Source organism: Ruditapes philippinarum, unplaced genomic scaffold, assembly GCF_026571515.1.
Source record: "Ruditapes philippinarum isolate M1 unplaced genomic scaffold, ASM2657151v2 ctg279_1_1_1_1, whole genome shotgun sequence".
NCBI lineage: Eukaryota > Metazoa > Mollusca > Bivalvia > Venerida > Veneridae > Ruditapes > Ruditapes philippinarum.
This window is the reverse complement of record NW_026858680.1, coordinates 103,039-122,804: the sequence shown is the minus strand read 5'-3', so window position 1 is coordinate 122,804 and position 19,766 is coordinate 103,039. Positions and strand designations below refer to the sequence as shown.

General features: G+C 29.9%; 1 protein-coding gene across 1 annotated transcript in view; it reads right to left on the bottom strand.

Moving 5' to 3' along the window:
- The window catches only part of LOC132753934 (uncharacterized), a 120,887-nt gene extending 117,168 nt beyond the window's left edge, over positions 1-3,719 (bottom strand). Inside the window, exon 1 of the mRNA XM_060744495.1 lies at positions 3,591-3,719. Within this exon, the coding sequence (XP_060600478.1) occupies positions 3,591-3,673 (83 nt within the window). The 5' untranslated portion in view covers positions 3,674-3,719. The remainder of the gene's footprint in view (positions 1-3,590) is intronic.
- Positions 3,720-19,766: the final 16,047 nt, after the last annotated feature.

The following is a 19,766-nucleotide window of genomic DNA, read 5'->3' as shown; positions in this document are numbered from 1 at the left end:
TTACCCGATTATGAATTATGGCAGCAGTAAGAAATTTTGTATTTGATTGTTCGAAAATATACATATTATATAACTATAAGACGCTTATACTTAATTGTTGTAATTTACAAATAATGTCGACTTTCTTATCATCTTCATTATAACGTAACAATTTTTATACACACGTTACAACTTTACATCAAATTGGAGTTTCTATCGTACAGTTAACAATTAAAAGTGTGTGCAAAAAAATCAAGCAGAAAATATACATGTATTTCTACCACGTGCAAATGAATCAAATATACATTATGAAAGATATTGAAGATTTGTCTTGAACCGCACAAGCTTAAAACCGTTATATTGTTCCATTAACGTTCCTTGAAATAAAATTGCTATACTTAAGTAGTCGTTAATCAAGTCAATTGACAAAGACATATACTTTTTTCATCTTTAAAGCAGCATGCCTCCAAATTCTGTCAAAAAATGTTAATTTTCATGAAAATATTGAAAATGTATTTCGAAGTAAAATATTGTGAACTGAACAAATAAAGTAATTAACACATTGCAAACGGCACTTACAATCGACGTAAATTTCCAAAAGGATGCCAATATTATACAAAGATACCTCTTATTGCGTTAGTAACGCAGTAAAATTATAGTGATTGATACTGCAAAATCAGTCATTATTAGCACATAACATGTAAATAATTAATTGATTTTTGATTTTTTTTTACTTTTTTTAAATAATAATTTTTTTCCAAAATTTTAAATTTTTAAAATTTTTGGCTCAACGGGAGCGTGCATTTTAACACCAGGGGGTACCCTCCATTAATCTTTTTTTACTGTGTTTAATTTATCAAACTCAAAATTTGATGATTACTTTACTGTTCTTTCATAATCTGAACAAAATCATGTTACAGTGGTTATGAAGCATAGGATATTATCATTGAAAAATGTCAAGATAACAGTTGTACAAATTTTGAATATATTAGTAAAACTCAATACCCATCGCCATATTGATAGGTTGAGCATATTTAAGTGCTAATTATACGATCTATTTATGTCAAATTTGTTCTATATAAGATTATATGTCTTTGGGGCTGACACTGTTACATAATTCAGAGTCATATAATTTGTAGACAAGATTCCCTTGTGGCGACTGTTTACATAAATGATCTGCAAGTTTTTTCTAGCATCTATGATTTTAAAGGAAAATGTAACAAAGTAATTAATGTATTCACTTTTCCTGCTTTCAACACAGTCGGATTCTATATAAAATTATTTAGTAATTAAATGCTGCTGATGGTTTAAGCCACTTTTTTAATTTAAAGCAGTTAAAGAGGAATTGTATTGATAATTAATGGACTATGGTTTAAATGGATAACATGAAAAGCAATTGGAATATGTTCGTCTTGACTAATATGTGCTTTGAATGATTGAATTAAAGGGACTCCACTGAGGTTTAAAAGCTTAACAACATAATCTTTGAATTTCTAACATAAATGAGCTGGGGCACTTTAAACAGAAATACATTTGTATATGAAGATATAAATAAGAAATATACTTTGAAATAAATTGAAAATCGTATTTTTATGCTTTTCTTAGCCCGATTTGAGTGAAAAGCGTTTAAACGCTTTTCGATTTGGGTTATTTTTTTACAATTTGAATAATTATTCTGGAATAGTGCGCTAAACATACATCAAATGGTACATTTATCTGGAAAAAATATCTTCAGTCTCATTATGTCAAAACAACTCAGTGGAGTCGCCATTATAATATATTTATTCAGATTTTGTTCACCGATATTTTCGCGCTTTATGTCAAATGAAAATTGGGTAGGCAATAAACAGTAGAAATTATTCACCAAAATAAACGTAAATGACAGGCTCTCAAACGCTTGAATTAAATAGAATAACACATATTGCACCATAACAATTACTTGTTTATAGTAATGTATTTTCATTGTAAAATCATGAAATGGAATGACATTTATCACGACAACCGGGTTAATATTTTTTCATGAACTGTTTTTAACCAATCAATTTTCTATTAAAGTAAAAATTTTTATTTTTCGCTGCTTAAAAAAAAAGCAATAACAATTACCAACTGTTTGGTTGGAATTAATTTTAACTCGCTAAATCTTTGCCAATTTCATTAAAACGTTGAATATTTCTTTTCGGTTATTTTTAATATGGGGAAATGTTTCCCAAAAATGTGAAAGTTGATATTTTACTCTACGTTTAAAATTGCCTTTACTAAAATTTTTGCACATATGTGGACGGCAACATAAGTTTTGAAGACCACATACAATTTAGAGAAATTCAAAACTACAATGTTTTTGGTTGATCTAAAAAAAAATGAATGTTTCTCTTGAATCAAGGATATCACTATGATAAAAAAGCTCCTTCTTTAAACATGCGAGTGAAATAGGAAAAAAAACAGAATACTTAAAGAACTTCCATTGTTAATAAATATCAGGAGAGAGAAGGGGATTCAGAGAGTTTGATACTTTATGGAGAACTGTCCTTAAAACCTATATAACAATTAAAAATAATATTATTAGCCATTCCATGACAAGATTTATGTTTCTAAATATATTCTATAAACAAAATGAAACTGTGTACTTATCGTGAATTGAACGCCATAGTCTGTCAATTTTTGCTATATTTTCATACAGAAAGTGCGTGCTTATATTCACTCTGTTTTTTTTAACTTTGGTGTGAGGCAAACAGTTCGATCATTCTTTAAATATACAAAATCTTTAGTTAAACTGAAAACAGCTACCTCTTTGTTTAATTTTTAATTTTTTTTATTTATAAAATTTTGTAAACCCTTTTTTTTATCTTTTTTAGCGTAGCTAAACTCCGTCTATTTAATGTAAAACACGGGGGTGTTTTCTGTTTGGTGAAGAACTATTAAACTGTGTATGTACCAATATTGTCACACGTGAAATATCATTTTTTGTATTATACAATGCAAATTACCTTTATTTGGGTCACTGTGATTAAAAAATAAAGTAAGTTTGTGTATCCTATAACGTACACAATGCAAATGATATATTGGTTTTGTTTTGTGTTTTTTTCTCTCCAGAAATAAAGAATTTTCCAAAAAAATTATTTGACGATCTAAACATTTCCATTGATGTCAGAAACTCATTGATATAATAGCTTTTGGGCAATATAGTTCATAAAAATACAAATATCAAGATTTGATTATTGCTATCACATTATTATGGCGAGCTCGGAACAATAAATTCATGTAGATGTATATCAAATTAATCCTGTGGATATGATCAGATTTATAATGAATGATCGGAAATAAAGGTGCTGATTTCTTTCACAGGTTATCAATAAATCAAATATACATCAGCGGTACATTTACCTGGAATATTTTTGTATGAATACGTGTATATAAATGTATATGTATTACTGGTAGAGTGACTTTTTAATTTCAATTGCAGTGTGACAAGAATATATGCTTTATTTCTTAACAATTTTATAAATATAAAAAAAGCCTTTGTTTTACTATTTTTTCAATCTTAATATAACTTCATTGCTTATAATATAATAATCTAAAGTGTTTAATAAAATACAAATGTTCTGATCACTTACCTTCGGAAGTTGGAGTTGGAGGGAGTTAAATAACGAATCCCATGGAATGTTGTTTCTTGTGTAAATTTTACAAGAGTATCCATTGTTTTTGTGAACACTTATGATAAGAGCACTATACAAGAGTTATTCTATGTACATTCCAACTTGATCATTCAAAATCGGAAAATTCTACAAATATCGCGTTCCATGTTTGCAGATCAAACATATGTTTATAGTTAAGTATCAGTTCATTACCCGTCCCAAAATGTTATTGGCAATGAACAGAACTAGCCTAAGGAATTTTTCGATACCATTTAGAAACATGCTAGTTTATAGAATGTGAAACGCTCGCAAAAATACTTTGACACTGTATTTGAGTGATTCCTAAGGGCAGTAATTTATCATATTAGATACATTTCCTCTGTGATTGCACTAAATGAGTTGATTAGATTTGATTATCTTCATTACAATATAGGATATAATATGCAAATTGCCTTTAACAATAATATTGTGTGAATAGAGTAATTTATCCAAAAGGAATCTGCGGCCCGTTTTCTTTTTTTGTGAGTTTTATGTATGTAATTTTCTAACTACGAATCATGGATTCGAACCTATACATATCTCATGCAAACGCATCCACAAGTGAACACAGTTGCCAGTCTCTCAGTCTAGATAAAAACGATTTTATATCTTATAAAGTGGAAGAAAAGGTTGGTATTTAAACTTGCTCTGAAATATATTCAACGGAGTCAGTTGATTGTTATTTACAGAGTCATTACAAGAAACATATTGATTGACATTTTCATTTTTCTGACCTGAGGCCGGTTTGTTTTAAGTTTGATTTCCTGTAAAATTTACAGGGAAGGACTGAATATATGTAAACATTCTATTGGTCATTTAAAAGTTACAATATGAAATCTCGGTATCTGATTTGCAAGTGTAAAATTAGTAATGTAACATAAAGGATTGTTCTGATATGGTATACGCGTCTAATTTTTAACTGACCTAAAGGAGTTCTGGAAACGAAATTTCTACATTCATAAATTATTTAACTATCAAGTTAGATTACAAATATTTAAGTTCTGTTTAACCATGTCTTCTTGTACACATTATAAGTTCTATATAATTATGCATCCTCCATAAATCTTTGTCAAAGTATTTTTGGTTCTTTTTCACAATAATACGAGAAATAAAAGAATTACATGGAGGTTAAAACGAATTGAGACGAAATTAATTGTGTTATTTGTAGTTCTTATTTACTTCTTCTTTACTTGTAACGGAATTACTTCAGACTTAACATTTTGTTTCTTTTTAGAATTCATACGCATATTATTTAATATTTCAATAATCTAAACGTAAAGTTCAGTAATATGCTCATTTTTTATAATCCTTTCATTATGATTCTATTTGGAACCTTGTATATATAAGTAAACTAGTTTTAGTTCGGCCGAATATCTTTTTTAAAGATACTTCTTGTTTATGTTGTCAATGTATATGTGTCTTAGTATTAAAATGTGACTATGTGAATTTATATCTAAATTATATGTGGCTGTGATTATGTGTCTTTTTGTTATATGTGGCTATGTAAATGTTATCTATATGTTATGCGGCAATGTTTATGTATCTCTTTATGATATGTGTAGGTCTATTTTTAAGCGGCTATGTGTACGTAGCTGATTATTATATATGGTTATGTATATGTTTCCTTTCATTATATGTTAAACAAAATTCGCAATAAGTAAACGTTGCTCAATTTCCATTGTCTTTTATTTGTATTTTTCTGTTTTGATACGTGCTTGTAGCAAAAGTGTTTGAAAGTACAATATTCTTTTATTATTGTGTACTTCTCTATGTCATTTTGACATAAGGCCATAATGTGAAATGTCATAACGCAACTTGAACTTTATAATACCTCAACTAATTGGTTAATATCCCAACAAGAATTCAATTATGTATAATAACCGAGTATAAAAACACTAAAGAAACATGGAAGTCGTCTTGACATGGCATGACATTTATTCTTAGTACCTTAAACAGTTTTCCTCTTTTATGTAATATATTCACATACCCATGAGGCTCTCTGACTTCGGTACTGAATGGCCATGTATATGATATTTAAATGAGTCACTTTTGTTTAAATGGAAATTAAATTGTCTGTGTTTTCAGGATATATGCGAAATTGAATTTTAAGTTTGTGCATATTCCGTATTAAAGGAAAGTGCTATTTGTTTGCATTTTCCAAACAGCTTTTTCATTTTATTTTCCTGTTTCAATTTCAAAAATGTACTCAAAACGCTGCACTTTGTATTGCTTCAGTTGCATTTTTGCAAAACAAAATATTCAAATAATTCAGTGTTATGTTCTTTTAATTATAATTATCTAAATATGCTTCAAATCCATTCAATATTACATGTATAAAAGAAATCATGTTTGCCATTTTAAAGATATAATAACATAACATTCCTTAAATTTTTAATTCGTTGAATGAAACTATTTGAAGCTGTGTAGCTGTATTATGCTTTCACAGTAATATATTTTATTTTTTTAAATTATTGTTATTTTCTGGTTAGTATGTGTTAATGAGCTGGCACCTAGTTTTGTGCCTTTTGAAGGAAAAGGCAATGATATATTATCTGCAGCCTGAAGATTATTTCTTGATTGTTTTCTTTTAGTGCGTGCAGAATAAGTTTTTATTCCTGATTGTGTTGTATTTGAATTATGTTTGTCGCGAAGTGTAATATGTCACCGAAAGTGTATTAGAAGGTGACCAGTGACATACTTTCTATTCAATCAAATAGATTTTCTCTTATTCGCAATTTTGTTCAAGTACGGGCAATACAAGCACAACTTCAAAATTGTTTCAGGGATAAAAAGGTTGGTTTTCGTAAGAAAAAAAAACTGATTTAGCTCTTCTAACTTCTTTTAAATAAGAATTATCCGTGTAATAACAAAAGACAAATTGTCACTATCTCGTTTTTTTTTCTAGTTCCTAAGCGCATTTTTTGTCCACGAATTTTCCATTCCAGAATAAATATCAGAACTGAAATAGTCCAACAGAATCATCAAAAAACAATTGTTCCTGTGGAGTTTCACAGAAGAATACTTTACAGTATAGAGGGAAGTTATTCTTCCTACTTTAAAAAGTAGTCGTATAGTGCTCTCCCTTTGCTATGTATTTCTAAACTGTTACAGAGTATTATCCCTTTTGTACATACATTTCAAAGACAAAGTGTGATCTTCAACTTGATTACATTCACTCAGCACATCGTCTCATGATGAACACCTGCCGAATAGTTTCAATTTACTACTATCAATTAAAGACACTGAGTGGATACAAAAATTCAAATTCATACACAATGACTGAATGTGACCTTCGCAAGTCGAAATAATGTTTATTTTTTACAAACTGGGCATGCTTTAGAAATAAAATTAACAGACTAGACGATATACAGCCATAAAAGTAAAGTTAGTAGATAAGAATTTTGCATGAGTGAAATAAGTCATAATAATTTTACATCTGTTATTTATGATTAAAGAGAGTACATTACTACGAGACAGATTCTCTATATAACTTTTGAATTTAAATTTACCTTGATGTTATGCATGACCGTAGCAGTCATCGCTATTGAATGATTAGTAAAGTTTATGTTGTTGTTTTTTTGTTGTTGTTTTTTTTTTTTCGTTGTAAATTGCATAACTGTTGATAAGATAATTGCAATTTCTTCCGCAGTGCAGTGAGAAAATACTCATTAATGAATGTTTTATGAGATGTATTAATCTGTCTGTTGACAATATGCATTCAAAACAAATACGGAAAATAAAACCATGTAATTAGTGTATTGATGAATTGACGAAAGTCTACAATTGTCAAAGAATTGTATGCTTGGTAAGAAGCAAAAAGAAATTTTAAGAGGAACCATGAATCAATTTTAAATATAATTGGTGTTTGAAGTCAAGAATTCAATGTGTAATTACGTATTCATCTAATTCAAATCAATCAAATTAACATTTTACACGCTCGTCTGTTCCCAAAACAAATAATAACAAAAGCTGTATGGCAATAAAATGTAAAATAAATTCAATCAATCAAATCTTATGATTTTCGGATTATGTATGAATTATGCCGGGAATATTGTCCTTTAAAATGATAGCAGGTTCAAGAACTTTTATCTTTTATACTTTGTTTATAGTTAAGAAACAAATCGTATTTGTATTATTTCAACATGTCTTAAAGAACCTTTACACATAAAACTACGCACTATGTTTTCGTCGACAGACAAAAGGCAAATAGTGAAAGTGAAATTCAAGGCCTATGTTTAGTATATACTAAACGATGACGATATATTTACAATATATAATTGTCACATTTATATATATAAAAATGTGACAAGTAGCCTGATTCTGACGACAATTGCACCAGGTCCATATTCGAAACATATTTTTTTTTATTATTCTAGCATGGAGTTATGGAACACTATTACTTAAGAAATAAGCAATATGCCATCTTACGGTAAATATATCGTCATATCAAATGGCTCTCTTAATATAATGTTCATGCAACATTATTTACCATCATATTATGACATGTGTAAGAATGAAAACATTATTTCTTTTTTTAAGTTGAAGGCCCATTGTTCTCCAGAAATGCTTTTAATTGTCCTTTTAAAAAGCTTTCTTTTATTTTGGTGTCCTATTATGAGATTGCAAATGTTACTCATTGGCCAATTACCCTAACCATCGTTTGCTTCTGGTGTTTTAGCGTACAGTTTTAGTGAATGATTCAGTATTTTGTAATGTTAGAGAAGTCAAAATACTTTTTTGTTTACATTTTGCTACTTTAATGACAACACATTTCACATTCATTGATCTTTCAGGTAATAAGCATCTAGCATGCTCTTAAACCATAATTATATGTAAAAAAACTCATATGGGCCCTTTCTGCAGAAGTTAAAAAACCATTCGTTTCATCTGTTGACTTTGAAAAGATATAATTTTCTATCATATATTGTGCAGGAATCGACTGCAGGATAAAAAACTTACTAAGTGCACAATTGCAACCCGCAACCAACTGATCTACTTGAAACCTGTGAACAGATGTGTTCATAGTTTAAGCCAATCTTTAAAAAATAAAACGTTGCAACGGTTTAAAACTAAAGCAGGATAATGTAGATGTTGTTTCGTTGCAGAAGACATGTATTTATCATTTAGTTCCAAATTAATATACGAGCCTGTGATGGAATTTAATTTTTAATGACTTAATTTCAAAAACCACCCAAATACAATGTGTGGGATATTAGCTTTTAATGTCAAATATTTTCAAGTTCTTTCATGTCATAAAACCACAGTGAAGTCCCTTTTAACAATCAAATACATAAAATTAATCTGCAAAACACATTAGTGATTTTTAAATAATTATTCACAGAACTGCCATGATTCTATTTAACAAAATTGTGTTACTCATACCTAATTAATGCCAAAACTGATCTTTGCAATTACCAAAATTTCAATATGTACTTATTGAACACTGTTATGTAATAAGAAGTGTTATATTTCATATTAACAATCTAGTCAAAGTCAACATTTTATTCAAACATGTGTAATTAGCATTAGAACATAGTGTTTAATTTGCTAAAATAAAAACTGCACTACTCGGTTGTTAAATATTTGCACAATGACTCGATCCGTGTGCATGTAATTGTTTCGTGGTAATTGAAGTAATAACTTGGCATCTAATGTTACAAGAAAACTAGGTTTTGCAACTGCAAATGTTAATCAATTTTGTTATTGAGAATGTTATATTTGATAAAATACAAGTAGGAAATAAACGAAATTTAGATTGAAACAAAATCAAACGAAAAAAGCAATATTTTTTTGGCTTGACAGTTTTCAACGATGATCAAATGTAATGTTATTTACTGCAAGTCTTGCTGCATCTTTCATTATCTCCCTTTGACAATTTCTACCATTTTGATAATTCCTTACTTAGTAAAATATATTTTGTTTATTTCAAATTTTATTTAGATGGAATGTTCATAAGCATAATCTTGTTCATATGACTCAAATGCGTATTAAATCCGCTGATAATTATTTTATTTACGACAATAACCTTTCAAAAGGGATTACTAGTATAAATTATTTATTACTTCATTAATTGATTGCTTATTCAAGGATCTACTTCTTCACATTAATAAACAATAACCAAGGTTAATAGTTATCGGTCTAATATAATGTATGTACCCTCACAATCTATTAAATATTAATCATAACCTGATTATATAGGTAATTGATAAGCCCCGTCCGTTCTCCTCCTTTGTACCATCCTCATTATTCGTTGTCCTGCTTGAAATAATAATGTTGACCGACAAAAGACCATATGGGTACGTAGCTTTACAATTTGCGTTTTTGTTTTGTTCATAATTGCTTAAGTATGTATTAACAGATTAATTTGATTTGATCAGCTATCGTCAATGTTTTCTATATGTAATTATTCATATTAATCGAGTATTTTAAGTCATGTGAGTGTATACCTTTACTAAAAATAATTGAAACAGGGCATTGCATTTGATGGCACTTTCTGCTTTGTGTTATAGTTTTATGCGAGTCTCGGGTTTGTATTCAGTCATACATTCTGCATATAGGGCATTTCAAAAGATATTGGAACACAAAGTCACCAAAAGAAGATGATGTGTTTGATGCAAAACCGATGCCCGTACCTTCAAGGACATATTTGTACCACTAGGTCACCTGTCAAGTCATGAACGGCTTAAAGAATTATCAATACTCGATGGCATATCAAAATGTTTAACATGTATCTGTTTCACTGTCAGACGATATGCCGTGCACAACCACGCCAGAACTTTAAATGTCAAGGCCGTACTTAGTGGTCAGAAGTTAAATCCATTCCGGCCTTTTACTTTCTTATTCATTGATGAATTGTTCAAATATTTTGCAGATATCTCCATTAAGGTCAGAGGGAAGATGACAACAAGGTCAAGGTTGTACTTTGAGGTAAACATGGAAACGGCACCCGTGCCCCATGGACACATTTGTACTTTATTTAACTTCTATTGTATTACGTGTGTATAATGTAAGTGATGGTAACTAACTTATTAATCGACCTTAAGAAACGTTAAACTATCATCAAATACACTTAAATAGTTCACTAACCAAATGTGTATAATATTGTATATAATTTCAAGAATACTTTTATAATAATACAAATATAAATTGATATACAAAGAGTATTTTATATTTTCAACCTCTGAATTGACAATTTAAAGGGTAAATAAAACACAGAAAAAACTCCAAATCACCTGTTTAGACAATATATAGAATTATTGCTCTCGAGACAAACAGTGATATAACGACAGTTTCCTGACTTTAAAATGCATCTTAGCCCGAAATATAATGTCTTTAACAGATAAAATTCTGACTATGCATGAAACAAAAAACAGACTAAATTTGATTAATTCTTGGAAGAGCTGCAAAATCCACACGCTTACAAGTAACTAAAATATGTTCTTCCAGAATTCATTTGCAAAAAGGAAATAGAGTGTGTCTTTCTCATGTAATTGCTTTTTTACTCTGACCTACCTCTGCAAATATTGCATAAATATTAATTGTAAACTAGACATGAAATATATACTCTTTCATCATCAATATAACGAATTCGACGTTTTGTTCAATTGCTTCTGCTCATTAACTATAATGTGGTTTGCAACATGCGCTATGTCTCAAAGGTGTAATAAATTAACTATATGTGTTTATTTTGTCCCTTGTTGCTGCTTTTATAACACATGGTACACTCATAAATATGTTATTGCATAATGTAGCTAATAATTATTTCATATTCAAACTTCTTTCGGGAAACAATATATTTTTCCTGAGCTGTACAGTACACTGACTTTTAATAAATGAATTTTAATAATAAATGAGAAATTGTTTAAAAGTTTATATATAGATAGGGAAAAAATGCTGCTAGAGGCTACTGAAACTCTGTCAATGACATAGTTCAAAGCATTTAATCATTGAACACTATAAACAATGCAGTAACATTGATATAACTGATATTCATTTCTTATCTAATACAGTAAAGACTGTCTTAGTGATCCCCTGTATATAGCGACGTTCTGTCTTTAGTGACCATAGTTAGGTGCGCCAAACAGTATTTAATATATAAATTGTCTGTATGTAGCGACTCCCTGTCTAGTCCGTACAACGACCATGATTTAGTCACCAGTTACTGTATTTGCGCCGTGAAAAATGACTTTGGCAAGGGAAGCAGGGCTTGAGCTAGGGGGCGACTTGGGCGAAAAAGTCGCCTTCTGATCAGCGACTTCGCCTAAAACAAACTTCAAAGAGATTTTGAAGTCGCCGGATTTTTTTTAATGATCTGTCATACTTATTTACGCCGCTAGGTCTGTTAACAATTTGTTTACCTCTAAATTACAACCGATTACCGTTAATCCGCTAGTTAAGAACGCGTGTCAACATGAACAAAGTCTAATACACGCCGCACGGCAAGAGTTCACTATGTATATCTTTATCATTATGTATTCATGCGATTGACGAATCAGAACGCGCGTTGTATCTACGGCAGTTTGCATTGACCAATCGGCGACACACTAATACACTGTGGCTGTTTGTTGACAATTACACACAATGGCGACAGATTCAATCAACTTTCGCCGATTGAGTGATTAAAGACACCTGCATATACATAATTGCTGAGGTGTTTTGGCGAGTAAAGGTAAACAATGCTCAACGTCTTAAAGGTGTGGCTATGTTCTAAACCTCGATTGTTAAATTTTTTTTCTGAGTACTTATCTGTAGAAATTATGTGAAGATTTGTTAATACATTGAACTCCGTAAAGTAAACAAGCTGATTATACAAAATTAAATGTCTCTAACATCTCATTAGTAAAATTGAAATTAAATATTCTTTTTACAAACAGATTTATCAATATAAATTACATTTTAATCAATATGTAACTTTTAAATACTAATGTAATTGTGTAGTTTATAATCTTAACCAATTATACATGCAATTTTAATACTGTCCTGGTTTTTTATAAATGATATTTGGTATGTTTAATATCAATAAAAATATAATTAAACCCTAAGTATGGTACTATCCTGCTTTTCGACAAAATATTAGTATGATATGTTCATATATCCGAATTATGTAGAGACTGTCCGTCTATAATGACCTTTTTTCTTTTCTCCCATCGAAGGTCACTGTAAAAAGTTTTTACTGTATATTCATATCTATATGAATCAAATTATTATAACTTCAATATACATTGCACATAGGATTTTTTATTCTTGCTAAATACTATATGTTGTAATTTAAATTGTGTCTGGTGCGTTTTATATCACAAAGCCTGATATACATGTAATTTATTTTCTAAATTTGTGTTGATGTGTATTGCGTTTGTAAAAGTTTAAATTAGGTAAAGTTATTATATTTACACTCATTTATATTTAGTTGTTTTTTGTTTTGCACCTATACATTTGGTACTCAATTTGTCCGCGTAGATTCAGTTTGCAATTACCCAGTGTTTATAGTGTTAATATAAAACCTGTTACTTATAATTGATTGATTTAAAAAAAACTTGCGATAAGTTCTGACTCAGCTGAAATTGTTACCGGCGTCATGGCACTTCAAGTCTTATAACATTTTTCCATAATACGATTACGGTGACTGTGAATGAAGTAAATTGTAATTATTAAGGTGACAACGGAGTCAATTATCTCTGAAAATACCTAAAATGAGATTTTTTGCTAAGTAGATTTATCAACCTTTTCTGAACACATTCGTGATTTAATTTTGGAAGCAGTTAAACCAAAAAATGTGTTTTTAAACGTTTTAAAACGGTACCTATACTATTCGTATCTGCTATTCGCGTAACCTGTCGATTATCGATAACGCTCCGCCCCCTGTTGAGGCATCAATGAGGGAAATCGGTAATTCCATATATCCGTGAATTACAGGTCCATATTGGTCCATACTTCTCGTAATACATGTATCGTACAACTACCGTACATCTTTTATAAATACCTCAACACTTAGCCTTTTATTGCAAATTAAGAAATTGTCGGCCAATGTACGTAACATGAATGAAACATAAATAATTAAGATAGCGGCAAATCGCACGACCACGTGGTTGATTAAAAATGTAGTTGCTAAAATATCCATAATATGTGAAAATAATTTGTCTGTCCCGTTAATCTGATAGATATTACATTGAGTTGATAGACTTTTGTACGGATTCAAGGGCTTACTTTACATTCAACCTCGTTTCCTAACAATGTCAAGTAAAACAACAACAAAAACAGACAACATTTTTTATGTGAACGCCTATATGACTTGTGGTAAGGTGTCCCTGACAAATTTCTAAACCATTTTAGATTGTCTAAGGATGATTATTTCTCTATAAATAAAAAAAAAGATATTAAAATATATTCTCAGTGAAAATAAATTGTTCGCCAGTAAATCGGACACAGTACTAATAAATCTGAAATTTATTGTCAATCCCGGTAGAAACTGGATCTCTATGCCGTGCATAGATGATATTCATAATAGAAGTCAAGAAGGCCAGATCATAATGATCGAGTAATACCTTTTAAAGCATTATCAATTTGGTGGAAAAAATATATAATATCCCGTTCTTATTTGTACATCTACCATGGACTTTAAAAGACTGTCAGAAGCTCAGTTTTTTGTTATTTTATTTTATATTTTAACGGAATTTCATACACAGGCAGAGTGACACTGGTATAATACAATAATAATGCTGATGATGATAATAAATTTCTAAAAGGAAACAATTAAATACCCCGCTAGGGGTGCGCAAATGCGTTCCATTTCCCCCCACTGAGTGCCTCAAATTTTACCGATAGTCACGTGACATGTGCGACAGATACCAGACGAACAGTAAATCACGTTAAGAATTGAAGAAATTTCGGCTATAAACTGATATTAATCAGCAGCTTTTTAATTGGTCAGATGTCACTGGGTCATAAAATGTTGTTAGAGTATGTTACCGCAACTTGTGACCCTCTCTGGTGCGATATTTGTGTATTATGCAATTATTTAGCGTGAAACGTAGGGGTCCGAGAGAGAACAGCCGATTTATGACACTTCGTTTGATGCCGGTCGGACTAACTTTGAATCGGCATAACATTTTTAATAATCAAGCAATTAACATGCGGTTTAAAGCACATGAAAGGAAATTCATTTACGGAGGGAACCGTGTCAGGGATTTTTGTTTGCTCAATAGGAGACTTAATTATCTTTAATTACGTAATATGTATGGTGAAAAAAGTCGCATAAAATGTTTGACGTTACGTAATATTTGTTTGAAAAAAGATAGAAAAAATTTGAGACACGGTTCCCCAGATAATATAAGTATGGTTATTTTCCGAAAGTTTGATGACAAAAAAATAAAAAATGACTTTGATATGACGATTTAAAATTTTAAGATTTTTATTCAAAATCAATCATTTACAAAGGCATTTTTTTTCAAATATGTTATTTTTTATGATGATCAACGACATTTAATGCACAAAGATTAAATAAATAACAATTATTACTAAAATAACTTTGTTTAAATGACATTTATGTGAGTACCACGGAAAGTGTCTGTTGTCACCTTAAGCAGTATATCGATAAATTGATATCAGATATTCGTTATCTATCAGGGCTAAATGACAAACAACTCGAATATTTTCCAATGCATTATAATTTTGTACGGTTACAAAACTGCTTATTAGGTCTGTTCACCATTACGATTTAACAAATTAAGCATTTGGATAAAAATGTCTAGAGATGAGACAGTATCTTATACACGTGCCATCCTATTTCTTAATAAAATTTAAATAAGAAATCTTTGATTGCTAATAATTCAGTATATTTATTTATTGTTTTAATGAATAACACAATTATCGGATAAAATAGTTGTTTACTTTGCTTGTTTGTTTCACATTTATATTTATGTAATCAGTTCAGTCTGCATCGTTATAACGAAATTGAATCACACATGACAATTGTGTGTTCCACAGAATCGGATTACTTTAGAAATTTTTAAAACAATTATATTGTTTTATAGCGTTGACGCAAATAGCTTGTAACTTCATATGACTCAACAGCAAATCACTTTGATTATCATAATCAATTCGTTTATTTTTCTCATGTCACATAATGTAATACATTCACAAGAGCATTGTTTGTATATAATAAATAAGAAGACATTGGAATGTCAAAATAGCATGACCTATCATTTTCAGAGATCTACAATATAAACATTCGAAATCTAAAAAAGTTTCTAAATTTATCTACCTTGCATCTAAAACAAGCAATATGTACTAGGAATGCATAGTGGCTATTTTTAGAAAAATAATATTAATTTTTGGATGATATGTTGAACTGGTGTACACATATTTGTTGTATCTTATATGTTTGTATTTTATATCTATAACATTTCTTAAATGTAATGTTCTTTTAAATGTATTAAATCGTGGCTTTAATTTTTTCTTTCAATTTGTTTTCTTTTGGCTGTACTATTTACCTAAAATGGCAATACATGTATTTGTGTTTTAATATCAATTCTATAGGTTACGCTTGTGTAGTAATTTCTCAATAGACCATACGATCAGATTACAGCTTTCAAGATTCAAAGGTAAATCAGATCAACGTTACAGTTTGTAACAGCACTATTTATTGTTTTAAGCACTTATTCTATGTAAACATTGTAATATTCATTTTAGTCAATAAAGACCATCTATTATAACTAACAGGGGCGGATACAGAACATGGTTTCCTGGGGGGACTGACATATGGGTGGAAGATTTTGATAAAAAAATAACGCGACAGGCGAAAAATTGTGCACTTTTGTTTGAAGATTGGACCAGCATTTTGTTCATGTAACAAAAATTGCAATTTGATGTGTTTTATAGGTCATCTTATGAGTGGCTTATTTCTGTGTATATGATACAGTATGGAATTAAGAAAAAATACATGTAATTGGGGTGGGCCTGGGGTGTCCCCTCCCATAGACTGAGAAAATTTTGAAATATGAGGTTGAAAATGGTGTTATTTCCTTGACTTTCTAGTGCTGTTTATGGTACCTTTTGGATGATTTTACAGCACACTGTATTTTGTATGCAAGGTCTTTCGAATAGAATTCCCTTGGTGTTTAGTAGTAAGCATTGTATGCGCGACCGTTAATAAAAATAATTTCAAACACTTGATCAATTTACTCATTTGAATAATAGACGATTTTCCAAAGTAAAGTGGTATTAAAATATTGCCTTTCTATTGTGCAAAAACATAATTTCAAACACTAATATTCAATAAGATTTTTTTTCCATCAATCAATCCAGAGGTCAGTACAATTTAAATTTTATTTAAAAAATATATATCTGTCATAAAAAAGTTACTAAAAGCAAATGACCAATCTTTTCATCTTGATAAAAATCTGAGTAAGTTATTTCTTAGTTATTAAAATGCCATTCCTTTAATATTATCTTAATAAAACTCGCCATCTTTTAAATTTACAAATAATAATTTTCAATTTATTAATTATACAGTAGGGCTTTCCTTTAGAAAATGGAAAAAAAGATTTAATAGTTTAATATGGTGTACTTTTTAACATATCTATTTGCCACTATCTGTGACTATTTATTTCATTAGACCTTTGGAAAGTAATTAACCAATCAATTATGCAGTTTAAACATTGAAGTCAGTCAAGCATGTTGATAGATAAAGATCTCTGCCAAGCCCCCAGGCAGGAGATTAAGAACTGGGTGACAGCAATAAATGTTTTGATTGGTGCATCACTGATACATTACTTAAGTTGTAGTATCCATTATAAGAGAGAAATTCCGTATATTAAATAATAAAACAGATACAACTAAAGGGATTTAAGTTTTATTTGAAAATGGACTTACCTTCTATATACTGAATCAGATTCTGTCACATATCTTATTCCATGGAAAGTAGTGTTCCTACAAAATTCCTTCACGTCACGTACGAAGGTGTTATCTAGAGATCCATTTCCTCTAAATGTGTGACTCGCATTAGTGCCATTTATTTTGGCCAGAGGTTCCATTTCTATGTTTTCACATGATACTTGGTATCTTTTTTTGGGTGTGCATTCGGTGCTTTTTGTAAACATTTTTGTTGTTGAGCGTTTCTTTTTTAAAATGTTTTATCTTTCATTAATCTCTCCCATTTGACTACTATTTTAAATAATTCATTTATCAATACCGAACTTGATTCAACTAACAGTCTCATGTACTTTATTTTCATCCAGTATATAGAATGATTTCTACAAGTCCAATGTCAACCATTTTATCAATATGTAAGTTTTTATATCACACATAAAATGCACCTCCTTATTGGGTAGGCAACATTTATACACTTTTAATACTGATATCGGAATGCCTTATACTCTCAAGAACTAGTATTGCATTCAATGGTTGTAGATGTAAACGATACATTTCTTATAAATGCACTTTCCACACGTGTATTTTTTCACGCCTCGATGCATTAAACAAACAGTTGTAGTCGATAACATTTAATTCATTATATTTCACGGACTCTTTTCAAGAATATTGAAAAAATTGATATAGTGAATGTGCATTCTTTTTATACATGATATAGACCTGAGTTTTACTTTATTTGTGGTTATATTTTTAATTTAATTACAATCTTCCTCTTTGACAGTAAATCACCTTTTATAAATGTTATCTTAAAACGATAGCAATAGCATTTTTTGGTTAATGAAAATTTAATGTTATTTTTACATGTTCTCAATAAAACATTATACCATGCACTGTCAGTAAACGTTTTAATCTCTCTATGTCTTCAACTAATTTATAAGCTTGTTTATTTGTGTATTATTTTTAAGCATTCATAAGACTTTTTACAAGTGTTGCGCTGCATACTGCATACAAGATACATTGTCAATATTACAGTTTGTTTTTAAGTAATTTTATATATGCAATTTACCATAATGTAAAATAAATGAAATTCCAAATATCCAAATAATCAAGAAAGGAAGTTCTCCAAAAACTCTTTTATGGCACTGTAATCGTTTTGTCCTGGGACCTTGTGAACATCAAGGATGTTAAGAGCATTGTGCATGAGAGATGTTTTAACAGCAAGTAGACAAACAAAGTTAAAATAGATATCGTGAAGGACATTCAAAATTTTCCTTCAATCTTTTTTGTAATACAAACAGAATGAAAGTTTTTTTTTTTTTTTTTTTTTTTTTTATTTTCATTTTACGCCTTTTTCCAACAGTATTTCAGTCATATAGGCGGGTAGTTTCCTAACCATCGTTCCTGGAGAGTTACACCAGTACTAGACTACCTTCCTCCGCGCTAAACTACCAAAGCATCTCCCGGGGATCGAACCCACGCCAGAGAGGTAACTGGATTAGAAGTCATCGACTCTAACCCCTCGACCACGGAGAATGAAAGTACTTTATACAGTAATGATAGTGTAACAATGTCAGTTGGTCAGATAAATCACCTTTTATAAATGTTATCTTAAAACGATAACAATAGTATGTTTTTCAATTTTGGTTAATGAACATATAATATTGTTATATTTACATATTCTCAATACAAATTATACTAGACATATTGTCTGTAAACTTTGCTCAGATATGGATAATGTTATTTTTGGTGTAAATGTGTTTGTGACCTTGCAGAGGGATTGTTAATAAAATTATTGTTGCCACAAACGTGCCACTACAAATGTTACTTGCACTTTAAAGTCCAGGAATCGAACCAAAAGCAATCAAAATAAACAATAACTAGAATGAATTACTTACTTCCATTAAGTTGATTGTTTTGTCACCTGAAGATATCACAATCATTTAAATCAACTAAAATATCTCAATAGAACGTATTTCTAATTTACTAAAAAAGATGAGGAAAGCAAACGAATACACATTCCACTATGTAGCTGTTTACACAATTGTGAAATGTCAGTCCCAATTGTCTGTACATTTATTTGTTTTCTATTTCTTTAACGAGAGATTTTAATCAACAAAATAGAAATTTAACATTAACAGGAAAGACATGGACATACCAATTAACATTAACACGAAAGACATGGACATATATAATTAAAGAGCTATTTTGAGCTATAACGTCAACAACGGATGCATAGTGTATCATGTCCAC